This window comes from Physcomitrium patens, chromosome 3 (genome assembly GCF_059467195.1).
Source record: "Physcomitrium patens ecotype Gransden chromosome 3, ASM5946719v1, whole genome shotgun sequence".
Lineage (NCBI taxonomy): Eukaryota > Viridiplantae > Streptophyta > Bryopsida > Funariales > Funariaceae > Physcomitrium > Physcomitrium patens.
The window spans coordinates 21,698,990-21,714,389 of NC_143412.1; the positions used below are offsets into that span (position 1 = coordinate 21,698,990).

Consider the following 15,400-nt stretch of genomic DNA (forward strand, 5'->3'; position numbering starts at 1 on the left):
GAAATCAATGAGTTGCCAATAGACGTTGAAATTGTCCACAAGATTCTCAAGAATCTACCTGAAAAATATGAAATGTTTGTGAAGATACTTTAGGCAGAGAAAGTAATGCCATCTCTATCAAATCTGACTAATAGGCTGCATATGGAAGAACTTGAAATGAAATTAAGATCCAAGCTTAATGAGGAAGTGTTTATGATTGGAATAAAAAATACTCCACAAAGAATATTCATTGGATTCAAATATCTGAACTAATCAAGCAATAATTTTTGAACACCTTCTCAAGGTAAGACCATTGTAGGAAAATGCAAAGAACAGCATACAACAACCATATGTCATCAATGTAGCAAATTGGAGCATATAACAAGGTAATGTCAAGCTTTTATGCCAATGAAAGAGTATCGACAGCCACATAGAGCAAATCAAATATCTATTGATAGATTTCCTTCACATAGTAAAATTCAAAATGTCTTACATGTTTTGTCGATAAAATCACAAGAAAAAGATTGGATCATTGATAGGAGCGAGGCTTTATTTGTTGGTGAACGTAGCAACGACTTTGGCCAATGAGAGGAAGGCTTCTTTTATCTCTTTGTGGGATAGCGAGGCTTCGTTCTTCTCACTGTTGTGTAGATAGGGCCTCCCTGAATTGTTCTAGGCTAAGTAGCAGTGGAGCGTATTCTAAAACTCAGTAACAATGAATTCTGAAAAAAGGAACATTGTAGTTGTAAGGGCGCACCAGAGCGCATGGAATGGTTGTGCGAGGAGGGGAAGGGTTTTTCAAATGTGTTCCGTAGTTGATAATGTTGTGGCATGGAAGAGGTCCACTCTCCAGTGTTGCTGTTGCTGTTGCTGTTGTATGTATGTTCCCAGCGGAGGAAGAATGAGCTAAAACAGGAGGCGGTGATGGTGAGGAGGATCTAATGCCAGGGGACGTGGACCAAATCATACCCGGCCAGCGCAATACAATACAATACAGATAGATAGATAGATAGAGAAAATAAATAGGGCACGTGTACTCCTCAGGGTATTCGCAGTGTGGCATCCATAGAAATCAAAACAAGCATGTGAAGCACGTCCTAAGAAACAATAGGGAGTGCAAGCAACACCACTGAACAGAAGAAGCAGCAGCAGCAACATCAACGGCACGCGGGGGGGGGGGGGGGATTGAATTCCCGCTCCCTGCAAGTCCACATCGCCAGGCACGCAGCCACGCTGTCCAGGAAAGGACAGGACAGATCAGATCATCCGTCCATCCATCCACCCATCCGTCCGGGGGACGAATAGACGAATGGGCGGGGGACGGGCTCAGCCGGGATGCTCGTGATGCCCCCCACAGAGGGCCTGCGGAAGTCCGGGTAGCTGTCCGGACTCCAATCCATTGGGAGAGAAATGCACAAGGGAAAAATTGGTTCTCGCTGCTGCTGGCTATGGCGATGGCGCTGCTGGGCATCATCCCGAACCTTCTCTGCCTTTGCTGCTAGCACCCTTCCTCCCTCTGCTGTCCCCCTTTTCCCTCCCCATCCCTCCGTCGTCTGCCTGCTCCGCTCCGCCCCCCTCCTCTCTCTCCCCCTCCCTCCTCTTCTCCGCCTCTCTGAATAATGCGCCTCTCTTCTCCGATGCTTTTGGTGGAGATGGTGGAGATGGTGGAGATTGCGAAATATTCTCCATGTTCCCTCGATCGACCTTGGCTAGGGTTTTCTCCGTAGGCGCGCTGGGTTGAATTTGCGGTGGATTTCTGCGGAGTGCACAGTCCGGCGGAGATCCCTTTTTGAGCCTTCCTCAGTTCTGTGGCTGGATCGGTGTTGGCGTTCCTTTTTATTCGTCGGCAATCTTCTGCGTTGTGGGGACTTGGCCGATGGTTGTGCAGTCGACCGAACTTCTTCTACTTCAGTTTAGTTTATTTTATTTTTTTGACACAGTGCTGTCCGTCTTAAATCTGAGATGCAGGGGCGGTCTATTTTCTGGCTCTGGGTTTTGACAGCCTTGGTGATTTGAGCAGCGGAATATCTGAGCTGCTTTCTATGGCGCAAGGGCTCTTGTTATGTCGTTTGATGTACCGTCGATTTATGAAGGCCCAGGTGTCTAGGAAATGAGGTGCTAGGGCGTTGTTGAATTGGACGCGAAGGTGTTTCTCTGCGTTTAGGGCACCTTTTATGTAGCTTCCTGCATCGAAAGGTGGAGGAGGATTTCTTCCAGCTGCGGTCTTTTCAGTGATTTTTTCGGCGTTGAGAAGCTGGATGCGTGGAGTTGTTCTTGGCGTGAACGCAGGGAATTCTGTGCTGGACATAACCGGCAGTGCTTGCTGCCCGTGCATTTGATGGAGAACCGCATGCGAGGAGGATCGTGATGGATGGGTTAAGACTTGCATGACGTCCTTATGTTGATAGACGTATCTATGTGGGTTCCGAGACATGGGGCATTTGGATGATTCAGTGGCAGGTTGGGAATGGGACAGTGTGCTCCTTCTGGCCAACCCGTCCTTAGACACTAGTCCTTTGCAGAGCTCGCTCCAGGCGCACTCTTCTCTTGATTACATCACAGATTTTGCTGTGGGGCAGTCCTGGGCTGGGTTGGGAAGTCTTCAGACGAGCTCGCCGAAGCCCCCGGATGGAAAAGTAGCGGCTGGACCTCAATCGAGCTCTTCGGCTGAGAAAACGACGACCTCAGATTACGAATTGTTTCGAGACCCGCGCCTTGATTGCCCCAATTTTCTGGCTGGGAGGGTTCCTTGTGCCTGTACTGATGAGGACGACGACGAGGGAGGGAGCCGAAGCAAGAGGGCCAAGGTGTCTGCTCGTTGCCAGGTCCCCGCTTGCGGAGCTGATTTGGCTGGTCTCAAGGGTTACCATCAGCGGCACCGGGTGTGTCTCCAGTGTGCAAATTCGACCACAGTGATTTTGCGTGACATCCCCCACCGATATTGTCAGCAGTGCGGCAAGTAAGTACTATTTTCAGTTGGACCGAAGTTGTGTCGACCAATTTGCTGTATACCCTATCGGCTCCCATCGAAGCGCTCACTTAGTTCGTTTGGGTTGAGTACATGTGATGAACAACATTTAAATGTTTGGGTACCTTCAAACTTCTCTAGGAATGGGAGTTTGGGGCTTAACATTCAGCCAAGGGCCACAATCTTCGAAGTAAGTGCAAATGCTCTAGAGCTGAGCTTGTTAGCAGTTACTTCCAATGTGGGATGCAAAACATGATGTAACTAGTCAAAGTGATTTTCCAGGGGGTGTTTGAGTGTTGTGTTACTGGGAACACGGTAGCACGTGAAAGCGTTCTCGGTGATTCACAAAGCCGTTTTTTGGGGGCGTCAGGGTAAAACCTCGCTAGTTACCCAGGAGAGTGTAGTTTCCACATGTGATTCCTTCACTATTCGAATTTGCTGAGGTGGGAGGAGTTGGTTGCGTGTACGAAAGGCACATAGTTGTATTGTTTTTTGATGGCTCAAAGGCGTGGGCTAATGCCTGATGCACGCTTGTTAAATGCCTCTTTCTACCAGTTGGAGCTGCAGTAAGTGATCCGTATTTGTCGATGCTGCATGGTCTGTTTTGTGCTGGGACATAACACTCTGTAAAGCACGGGTTCCATTTGTTGGGTGTGCAATCACCTCTTGTGACGACATGCTATACGTCTCTCAAGCAGCGATTTCTGAAACAGGTTTCATGTGTTGAGCGACTTCGACGAGGGCAAACGGAGCTGTCGATTTAAACTAGAACGCCACAACAATAGGCGGCGGAGGAAGGTACAAGAATCTGGAGAAGACGGTGCAACTCCAGGCGGTGGAAGCGATAAAGCCAGCCTCAATAGTGGTTCGTGTTACAGCTTAGTGTGCCTCTTAATATCTTGCGCTATCGTTGTAGTTTTGGTTGCATGTGATGAATTTTGGCTTTCCACCCGTGCACATAGCGGCCAGTTGGGTCCGCATAGCTGAGCCTGACCACTCAGACTTCCCGGTGTGTTAGAATGTTGAGGAAACTGGGTGCGTAATTTTCGTCAGCTTTATTTGGAAGAAATGTTGAGGGGCTGTTTGTGTCATCAGATTTTGTTGCAATGTAGTATGGATGTGAAGTTTATTTTGGGTTTTATTTTTGAGGTTGTATTTTGGATAAAAGCACTAGTCACCTGAAAATATGTCTAGGCTGAACCTGGGAGCTTGAACGTTCCTGTGCTACAGGAGAAGTTTTTGGGTGCTTATCCTGGGAGTGCATGCGCTTTATAATGCATGGGTATGGCATTGATGGTTTGGGTGTTGTATCGTTTCCTCGAAGGTGGAGGAAGGGTGAACGGAGACGAAAATTCTGCAGTTGAAAGCAAAGCCCACGCAGAAGTAGAGCAAAGCGTAGTGGTGCAGGTTTCTAAAGAGGCTTCCTCTCCTGTTGAGCAATCTGATACAACCGACACCACACAGATCCTTTCTGCTGGGATAGTCGATGGTTCTGGATCAAGAACTGATGGTGAGGGCACTGATTTCGCTGATTTTTATTAAGACCTGAGACTGAAATCAACATTACAACATTATTTTAGCACATGTGTTCTGCACTGCACATGAGCGGTATGTCACATAGGTGTCCTTCATGCTAATGTTGTCACGATTTTGTACTCAGGCTTGCTCACTTACGTGTCTGGTTTCTTTTGTCTTCTAGTTGCCATGCTTCCGGTCTAATCCATGTGCGATCTTTGCGGGTTTTTACGCATCCTAAGATGGCTGTATGGGAATTCTGAAAATAATGCCCCCCCCGCCCTATTGATCGAGTGTCGGTGATGATTAGGGTAGTGTTGATGATCTATCAAGATTGTGGATTTTTGGAGAAAGGTTTGTTACCTGAGTTGGTTATCAATGCCTGGTTACAACTTTTCCAAACGCGCGTTCTTATCTACTGTATTGAGAACAGCTTTGATTTATCGCGTAATTACTGCAATTACTGCAGGTGCACAAGAGGCTCTTTCTGCCCCAAGGAGCAAGGAGTACACCATGCCTGGCCCCAATGTTTCTGGTATTGCAGAGTCCGCTCCACTGTGGAACTCCACAGAAACGCCTGGCGGTGTTTCCAACGGGCACAAGAGCGGAGTTGACGAAGATTCTTTACTAGCATTATTGTTGGAAGACTCTCCAAACGTAGACGAGCGGTTGCCCTCCCGTGGTTTTGAATCGACGTCTCCTATCCCGCCAAGGTCCTCCAAGAAGCCAAGCGCATATGCATCTTCGGTGGGTTGTGCTTTATCGCGGTTTAATCTGCGTCTTGTGTTACACATGCGTTTGTTTGTATAGATTTGTTTTACTGCACATACCGAAGTGCGTGACCTTTACAAGGTCCATGCAGCATCTCATGCACTTGCCAATTGGTGTCAGTCGGAGTTTAATACTAGTGTGTTTTTTCAGCACCCAACTGCCCGGATCTCCTTCAAATTATACGACTGGAATCCAGGGGACTTTCCTCGTAATTTAAGGCAACAGGTACGGAATTTTGGTATTTATTTCACGTTCTGGAAATTCCACGGAAGGTTGCCGTATTTACGTTGAAAACAGTGTAGCAGTTTGCATTTAAGCTCGAGGGGTTTGAACTGATCGCACATGCAATGGGCGTTGTGGGTAGGTTTGCCCAGGGTTATAGTTGGTGCTGTCATTTTCTGTGATAAATTGACAGCGTAGATATCGGTGCTGCAGATTTTGGAGTGGCTGTCGAATATGCCTGTGGATCTCGAAGGGTACATACGCTCCGGCTGCACCATCCTCACCCTATTCATTTCTATGCCTCAGTCCATGTGGGAGGGGGTAATGGACCTCGACCAATTTTAGCCATATCGTTATCTGTACAATTATGAGCCTTATTTTGGGTTGAATCTTGCTGTCATCATTTTGCGAACTAGAGCCTACATTCGATTTTGGGTGCTTAGTATAATTTTATTTGAGAAATTAATGTGGTGGTGATTTGTTTTGGCAGCTGAATGCAGACTGGGAAGGTGCCGTTGCGAGGCTTGTGTGCAACCCTCAGAACACATCGGGGTTCTGGGAAAAAGGGTACTTCAAGGCCAAGCTCGGCCGCCAGACAGTACACTTTGAAAATGGTAAGCTCCCCTCTTTTCAGGAGTTGGCGCTGGCCAGTTTTGGACGCAGTTTCTTCAAACTCATAAGTGCACTGGTTGTCGTTGAATTGTTTGTTGTATGTTTCATTGAGGATGGTAGAAGTTGTTGTGGGCTTGCATACAAGGACGTGTACATGTATTGTTAAAATAGGTGGTTTGCGAGATCAGGAAAAGCGGTGAATAGGAGTGGCGGAAAAGAAGACTGCATGCCGTGCATGCCTGTCCTGCAATCTGTTGAGCCTGTATGTTTTCGGGCAGGCACAGGCTGCATGCTAAGCATTACTGGCCGCAACTTGCTACAAGCAAATACAAAGTGAGTTTTCTGGTGCATGGCTGTGTGAAGTTGATACACATCGTCTTCTTTGCCGATCAGGTGTAAACCTGTTCGGATCCCGCTTGTTTTTTGGGTTGACCTTAGTAATATCAGTTAACAATAGCAAATACCATGAATAGAGGGGATCGTTTGGAGTGTTGTGCACGCCACCGTCATGTGACTTCCATCATCGTAGTTGGATCTCATGCAATTAACTTGTCTTGCAGGTTGCTGATGTCTCACGGCGGAAAGTACATTAAGGCTTGGGTGCTGAAAGCAAGTTCTGAGGGTAAGCAGGAGGATAAGTGGCAGATCGTTGTTCCGCCTGTCGACGAGTGTCAGGCTGGGCCTGTTTTCATTGAGGTACCGGTTTGGCCTAGTTGAATCCTAAATGTGTATTGGTTGATAAGTATGACGGATATAAGGTAGTGTTTATGTTATTGCCATGCGATGTGAGCTACCCACATGACGTGTGTCGCTGGCAACTACGAGCATGACGAGTGCAGTGTATACGTTCTGTTTGGTTTACGTCCGGGCAGAACATGTTGGGTTGGATTTAGATACTTTTGGCGTGGTGCTGGGCTCAAGTCTTTGAGTCGGAAGTTTGATGTTACTGGTGTTTCTTGGGAAGACCGTTCTATGGTGCTTGTCGTTGACAACAGGCGACTAGACGAATTTCATGAAGTGGAACTTGTGAATATCAGGTTGAGAACGAAGACAGACTCAGCAACATTATGGTGGTGCTAGTCGGGGATGCAGAATTTTGCAATGAGGTGGAAAGCATGGAGTTGTATACTAGCAGCTGCGAAGCTCAAGATCTGCTGTTCGACTTGGGTTGGATGCTCAAGGAGAGCACCCTTGATTCGGGTGTTTTGATTCAACGTCTCCGTTCGCTGCTCGATTATGCGAATGCGAAAGGATGGGAGCGAGTTGCTGAGCGCATTCTAGAAGCAGCTGACAGGCGGGGTGTTTTGCGTAAATTAGTCGGAGCCGCGGACGCACGCTCTTTTGACTGGAGAAACATCTGGGCCGAAAGCACCGGGCATAGTCACTCGACTTACAAGCTTTCATCATTTGCGGTTCCAGTATCGAGCCGAAGTTACTCCATGCCATCGCTGGCACAGAGCAAGGTTCGTGTGTTTTGTTATTATTGTTGGGAGTTATTCTGTGAATTGGGTTGGAGGACTGGGTTTTTATCTGGTCATTGATTTCTAACTGAATGGCAACCGATAGTAGTCGTCGGCATGTGTAAATTAGAATTAGGTGAATGTTTACACTCGCAGTTACGTGGTTTTTGTGCGTTGATAGTTGATGAATTGTGTTTTACATAATGCCAAGTAAGTTATTAAATTTGTGTCCCATGCGGGGCTTTGTTGGTGTCAGAGAGATGCGGACGAGCATACACACATTGTAGTTTGTAACAGCAGCAGCAAGGATTTAACGACCACGTCTCTACTATCACAACGGGGGATGAGAGAGAAGCGTCGTTCTCCATGGGGTAGGAACACCTACAGGCTTGTGTTTGCTGTTGCAAGCGCGACGGCAGCATGTGCAGGACTTTGCGTAGTCCTGCAACACCCGGAACAGGTTGCCCAACTATCGACATCATTGCGGCGTTGCCTTTGGAGTAATTGATTTAGTGTACTTTGATCAAGTGGGTTCTGCGGAGAGAATATGTACATGCTTCGAGGGAATATTTGTACTTACAGCCCATTTCAAATAGCCAGTTCTGGGAGTCTTCAGGACCCTTCGGACTTAGAATGTATTCATGCGCTTTTGTAATTAATGAGGAGGTCTTGAATTTAGATGAGAATGCTGGTGAAATTGTTGAGTAGGTTGAGACGAGCTCTGAACTTGCCTCCGTGTATACTAGCCTTGGAGGTTTTAGTCAAGCTTTATAGGTACGATGTGGCGTGAGGTATTGTATTTGATTGAGGATTCGTATTGTTGTTGAGTTTTTGATGTATACCTGTCATCATACTAAAAAACAATGGTAATTTTTAGTCTCTCATTGATTATTTAACTAATTGACAAACAAAACGGGAGATTCAAATCCTTGAACAATATTCGCAGTATTCATCAACTATCACCTATTACCATTGCAATTTGACACCTCTCTTGCTGTTACTACAATTTCCGTATAATAATGTAATTCTCTCCGCTATCCAATACACCGTGTTTTGCCATTCATGGTTCTAATCCACATTCTGATGTCTAACTTTTGTAAAGTTAAAATTCTAACACCAAAGAGTTCATCCCAATAAGCATCAAAGCTTCATACGACAACAAAAGTACCACTACACAAGACTCGAGAACAACAAATAGCATATGTCAGAGATTTTAGAAAATACCTTTCACCATTAGTAGATGGTGATAAGGTACGGTTATTCTATCATCAAATCAAGACTAATCAGCCTCATGACAACTATGATTATCAAAAATTTAGATTGAATATTATTCAAAAACTCGCACATCCTGTGATTCCAACACATTGACCAATTTAGTAACTTCATTCTCATTCATGAAAGTATATGATTCTTAACACTCTCAATCTACATTGCGACACAGAGGATGCTTGCTAAAAATATCTAACATTACCGGAACAAAAGTGATGGAAAAGAATACTACTTCAGACAGTACTAATAACAGTCTACATAGGATTCAAGACCATTTCTTACAGCCACGGCTCTTCTCGTCCAGTACAATCCTCACTGCAGCGAAATCAACACACCCGTGCACACAGTGCAGCATGGCTCAACTTTCAAAGGAACCGCTGCCAAGTGGTCAGATCAGCGAACTGCATCATTTGAAATTCCAGACCAAAATGATGCAACAAGGTTGCACATACCTCAACTCAACCACCCAATCATTCGAACCAGTAATTCAACCTAATACCTAACCCAAGTGTAACAAACAGACTCTAAACAACCAAACGCCCACACTAAAAAATTATCACGACCACACCGACCAATCTGAACCCAACCACTATTTACAAAGGGGCATCCGTACCTTCTAGGTCCAAAGGGTCCTAAAGACTCCCAGAACTGGCTATTTGAAATGGGCTGTAAGTACAAATATTCCCTCGAAGCATGTACATATTCTCTCCGCAGAACCCACTTGATCAAAGTACACTAAATCAATTACTCCAAAGGCAACGCCGCAATGATGTCGATAGTTGGGCAACCTGTTCCGGGTGTTGCAGGACTACGCAAAGTCCTGCACATGCTGCCGTCGCGCTTGCAACAGCAAACACAAGCCTGTAGGTGTTCCTACCCCATGGAGAACGACGCTTCTCTCTCATCCCCCGTTGTGGTAGTAGAGACGTGGTCGTTAAATCCTTGCTGCTGCTGTTACAAACTACAATGTGTGTATGCTCGTCCGCATCTCTCTGACACCAACAAAGCCCCGCATGGGACACAAATTTAATAACTTACTTGGCATTATGTAAAACACAATTCATCAACTATCAACGCACAAAAACCACGTAACTGCGAGTGTAAACATTCACCTAATTCTAATTTACACATGCCGACGACTACTATCGGTTGCCATTCAGTTAGAAATCAATGACCAGATAAAAACCCAGTCCTCCAACCCAATTCACAGAATAACTCCCAACAATAATAACAAAACACACGAACCTTGCTCTGTGCCAGCGATGGCATGGAGTAACTTCGGCTCGATACTGGAACCGCAAATGATGAAAGCTTGTAAGTCGAGTGACTATGCCCGGTGCTTTCGGCCCAGATGTTTCTCCAGTCAAAAGAGCGTGCGTCCGCGGCTCCGACTAATTTACGCAAAACACCCCGCCTGTCAGCTGCTTCTAGAATGCGCTCAGCAACTCGCTCCCATCCTTTCGCATTCGCATAATCGAGCAGCGAACGGAGACGTTGAATCAAAACACCCGAATCAAGGGTGCTCTCCTTGAGCATCCAACCCAAGTCGAACAGCAGATCTTGAGCTTCGCAGCTGCTAGTATACAACTCCATGCTTTCCACCTCATTGCAAAATTCTGCATCCCCGACTAGCACCACCATAATGTTGCTGAGTCTGTCTTCGTTCTCAACCTGATATTCACAAGTTCCACTTCATGAAATTCGTCTAGTCGCCTGTTGTCAACGACAAGCACCATAGAACGGTCTTCCCAAGAAACACCAGTAACATCAAACTTCCGACTCAAAGACTTGAGCCCAGCACCACGCCAAAAGTATCTAAATCCAACCCAACATGTTCTGCCCGGACGTAAACCAAACAGAACGTATACACTGCACTCGTCATGCTCGTAGTTGCCAGCGACACACGTCATGTGGGTAGCTCACATCGCATGGCAATAACATAAACACTACCTTATATCCGTCATACTTATCAACCAATACACATTTAGGATTCAACTAGGCCAAACCGGTACCTCAATGAAAACAGGCCCAGCCTGACACTCGTCGACAGGCGGAACAACGATCTGCCACTTATCCTCCTGCTTACCCTCAGAACTTGCTTTCAGCACCCAAGCCTTAATGTACTTTCCGCCGTGAGACATCAGCAACCTGCAAGACAAGTTAATTGCATGAGATCCAACTACGATGATGGAAGTCACATGACGGTGGCGTGCACAACACTCCAAACGATCCCCTCTATTCATGGTATTTGCTATTGTTAACTGATATTACTAAGGTCAACCCAAAAAACAAGCGGGATCCGAACAGGTTTACACCTGATCGGCAAAGAAGACGATGTGTATCAACTTCACACAGCCATGCACCAGAAAACTCACTTTGTATTTGCTTGTAGCAAGTTGCGGCCAGTAATGCTTAGCATGCAGCCTGTGCCTGCCCGAAAACATACAGGCTCAACAGATTGCAGGACAGGCATGCACGGCATGCAGTCTTCTTTTCCGCCACTCCTATTCACCGCTTTTCCTGATCTCGCAAACCACCTATTTTAACAATACATGTACACGTCCTTGTATGCAAGCCCACAACAACTTCTACCATCCTCAATGAAACATACAACAAACAATTCAACGACAACCAGTGCACTTATGAGTTTGAAGAAACTGCGTCCAAAACTGGCCAGCGCCAACTCCTGAAAAGAGGGGAGCTTACCATTTTCAAAGTGTACTGTCTGGCGGCCGAGCTTGGCCTTGAAGTACCCTTTTTCCCAGAACCCCGATGTGTTCTGAGGGTTGCACACAAGCCTCGCAACGGCACCTTCCCAGTCTGCATTCAGCTGCCAAAACAAATCACCACCACATTAATTTCTCAAATAAAATTATACTAAGCACCCAAAATCGAATGTAGGCTCTAGTTCGCAAAATGATGACAGCAAGATTCAACCCAAAATAAGGCTCATAATTGTACAGATAACGATATGGCTAAAATTGGTCGAGGTCCATTACCCCCTCCCACATGGACTGAGGCATAGAAATGAATAGGGTGAGGATGGTGCAGCCGGAGCGTATGTACCCTTCGAGATCCACAGGCATATTCGACAGCCACTCCAAAATCTGCAGCACCGATATCTACGCTGTCAATTTATCACAGAAAATGACAGCACCAACTATAACCCTGGGCAAACCTACCCACAACGCCCATTGCATGTGCGATCAGTTCAAACCCCTCGAGCTTAAATGCAAACTGCTACACTGTTTTCAACGTAAATACGGCAACCTTCCGTGGAATTTCCAGAACGTGAAATAAATACCAAAATTCCGTACCTGTTGCCTTAAATTACGAGGAAAGTCCCCTGGATTCCAGTCGTATAATTTGAAGGAGATCCGGGCAGTTGGGTGCTGAAAAAACACACTAGTATTAAACTCCGACTGACACCAATTGGCAAGTGCATGAGATGCTGCATGGACCTTGTAAAGGTCACGCACTTCGGTATGTGCAGTAAAACAAATCTATACAAACAAACGCATGTGTAACACAAGACGCAGATTAAACCGCGATAAAGCACAACCCACCGAAGATGCATATGCGCTTGGCTTCTTGGAGGACCTTGGCGGGATAGGAGACGTCGATTCAAAACCACGGGAGGGCAACCGCTCGTCTACGTTTGGAGAGTCTTCCAACAATAATGCTAGTAAAGAATCTTCGTCAACTCCGCTCTTGTGCCCGTTGGAAACACCGCCAGGCGTTTCTGTGGAGTTCCACAGTGGAGCGGACTCTGCAATACCAGAAACATTGGGGCCAGGCATGGTGTACTCCTTGCTCCTTGGGGCAGAAAGAGCCTCTTGTGCACCTGCAGTAATTGCAGTAATTACGCGATAAATCAAAGCTGTTCTCAATACAGTAGATAAGAACGCGCGTTTGGAAAAGTTGTAACCAGGCATTGATAACCAACTCAGGTAACAAACCTTTCTCCAAAAATCCACAATCTTGATAGATCATCAACACTACCCTAATCATCACCGACACTCGATCAATAGGGCGGGGGGGGCATTATTTTCAGAATTCCCATACAGCCATCTTAGGATGCGTAAAAACCCGCAAAGATCGCACATGGATTAGACCGGAAGCATGGCAACTAGAAGACAAAAGAAACCAGACACGTAAGTGAGCAAGCCTGAGTACAAAATCGTGACAACATTAGCATGAAGGACACCTATGTGACATACCGCTCATGTGCAGTGCAGAACACATGTGCTAAAATAATGTTGTAATGTTGATTTCAGTCTCAGGTCTTAATAAAAATCAGCGAAATCAGTGCCCTCACCATCAGTTCTTGATCCAGAACCATCGACTATCCCAGCAGAAAGGATCTGTGTGGTGTCGGTTGTATCAGATTGCTCAACAGGAGAGGAAGCCTCTTTAGAAACCTGCACCACTACGCTTTGCTCTACTTCTGCGTGGGCTTTGCTTTCAACTGCAGAATTTTCGTCTCCGTTCACCCTTCCTCCACCTTCGAGGAAACGATACAACACCCAAACCATCAATGCCATACCCATGCATTATAAAGCGCATGCACTCCCAGGATAAGCACCCAAAAACTTCTCCTGTAGCACAGGAACGTTCAAGCTCCCAGGTTCAGCCTAGACATATTTTCAGGTGACTAGTGCTTTTATCCAAAATACAACCTCAAAAATAAAACCCAAAATAAACTTCACATCCATACTACATTGCAACAAAATCTGATGACACAAACAGCCCCTCAACATTTCTTCCAAATAAAGCTGACGAAAATTACGCACCCAGTTTCCTCAACATTCTAACACACCGGGAAGTCTGAGTGGTCAGGCTCAGCTATGCGGACCCAACTGGCCGCTATGTGCACGGGTGGAAAGCCAAAATTCATCACATGCAACCAAAACTACAACGATAGCGCAAGATATTAAGAGGCACACTAAGCTGTAACACGAACCACTATTGAGGCTGGCTTTATCGCTTCCACCGCCTGGAGTTGCACCGTCTTCTCCAGATTCTTGTACCTTCCTCCGCCGCCTATTGTTGTGGCGTTCTAGTTTAAATCGACAGCTCCGTTTGCCCTCGTCGAAGTCGCTCAACACATGAAACCTGTTTCAGAAATCGCTGCTTGAGAGACGTATAGCATGTCGTCACAAGAGGTGATTGCACACCCAACAAATGGAACCCGTGCTTTACAGAGTGTTATGTCCCAGCACAAAACAGACCATGCAGCATCGACAAATACGGATCACTTACTGCAGCTCCAACTGGTAGAAAGAGGCATTTAACAAGCGTGCATCAGGCATTAGCCCACGCCTTTGAGCCATCAAAAAACAATACAACTATGTGCCTTTCGTACACGCAACCAACTCCTCCCACCTCAGCAAATTCGAATAGTGAAGGAATCACATGTGGAAACTACACTCTCCTGGGTAACTAGCGAGGTTTTACCCTGACGCCCCCAAAAAACGGCTTTGTGAATCACCGAGAACGCTTTCACGTGCTACCGTGTTCCCAGTAACACAACACTCAAACACCCCCTGGAAAATCACTTTGACTAGTTACATCATGTTTTGCATCCCACATTGGAAGTAACTGCTAACAAGCTCAGCTCTAGAGCATTTGCACTTACTTCGAAGATTGTGGCCCTTGGCTGAATGTTAAGCCCCAAACTCCCATTCCTAGAGAAGTTTGAAGGTACCCAAACATTTAAATGTTGTTCATCACATGTACTCAACCCAAACGAACTAAGTGAGCGCTTCGATGGGAGCCGATAGGGTATACAGCAAATTGGTCGACACAACTTCGGTCCAACTGAAAATAGTACTTACTTGCCGCACTGCTGACAATATCGGTGGGGGATGTCACGCAAAATCACTGTGGTCGAATTTGCACACTGGAGACACACCCGGTGCCGCTGATGGTAACCCTTGAGACCAGCCAAATCAGCTCCGCAAGCGGGGACCTGGCAACGAGCAGACACCTTGGCCCTCTTGCTTCGGCTCCCTCCCTCGTCGTCGTCCTCATCAGTACAGGCACAAGGAACCCTCCCAGCCAGAAAATTGGGGCAATCAAGGCGCGGGTCTCGAAACAATTCGTAATCTGAGGTCGTCGTTTTCTCAGCCGAAGAGCTCGATTGAGGTCCAGCCGCTACTTTTCCATCCGGGGGCTTCGGCGAGCTCGTCTGAAGACTTCCCAACCCAGCCCAGGACTGCCCCACAGCAAAATCTGTGATGTAATCAAGAGAAGAGTGCGCCTGGAGCGAGCTCTGCAAAGGACTAGTGTCTAAGGACGGGTTGGCCAGAAGGAGCACACTGTCCCATTCCCAACCTGCCACTGAATCATCCAAATGCCCCATGTCTCGGAACCCACATAGATACGTCTATCAACATAAGGACGTCATGCAAGTCTTAACCCATCCATCACGATCCTCCTCGCATGCGGTTCTCCATCAAATGCACGGGCAGCAAGCACTGCCGGTTATGTCCAGCACAGAATTCCCTGCGTTCACGCCAAGAACAACTCCACGCATCCAGCTTCTCAACGCCGAAAAAATCACTGAAAAGACCGCAGCTGGAAGAAATCCTCCTCCACCTTT

At 46.5% G+C, this 15,400-nt stretch overlaps 2 protein-coding genes across 2 annotated transcripts; one reads left to right on the forward strand and one right to left on the reverse strand.

Moving 5' to 3' along the window:
• Window positions 1–2,411: 2,411 nt before the first annotated feature.
• Window positions 2,412–8,213, forward strand: LOC112280627 (squamosa promoter-binding-like protein 7). The gene is made up of 11 exons (XM_024516302.3): window positions 2,412–2,938; window positions 3,661–3,812; window positions 4,272–4,457; window positions 4,932–5,209; window positions 5,384–5,458; window positions 5,669–5,776; window positions 5,946–6,069; window positions 6,256–6,400; window positions 6,628–6,763; window positions 7,105–7,530; window positions 7,784–8,213. The coding sequence occupies exons 1-11, from the start codon at window positions 2,412–2,414 to the stop codon at window positions 8,033–8,035; spliced, it is 2,409 nt and encodes an 802-aa protein (XP_024372070.2). The 3' UTR covers window positions 8,036–8,213.
• A 946-nt stretch (window positions 8,214–9,159) lies between these two features.
• Window positions 9,160–15,160, reverse strand: LOC112280628 (squamosa promoter-binding-like protein 7). Its single transcript, XM_024516304.3, has 11 exons — window positions 14,634–15,160; window positions 13,760–13,911; window positions 13,115–13,300; window positions 12,363–12,640; window positions 12,114–12,188; window positions 11,796–11,903; window positions 11,503–11,626; window positions 11,172–11,316; window positions 10,809–10,944; window positions 10,042–10,467; window positions 9,160–9,788 (listed from the first exon to the last, which is right to left on the reverse strand). Exons 1-11 carry the CDS (start codon window positions 15,158–15,160, stop codon window positions 9,537–9,539), a joined length of 2,409 nt encoding a protein of 802 aa, XP_024372072.1. The 3' UTR covers window positions 9,160–9,536.
• Between the last annotated feature and the right edge of the window lie 240 nt (window positions 15,161–15,400).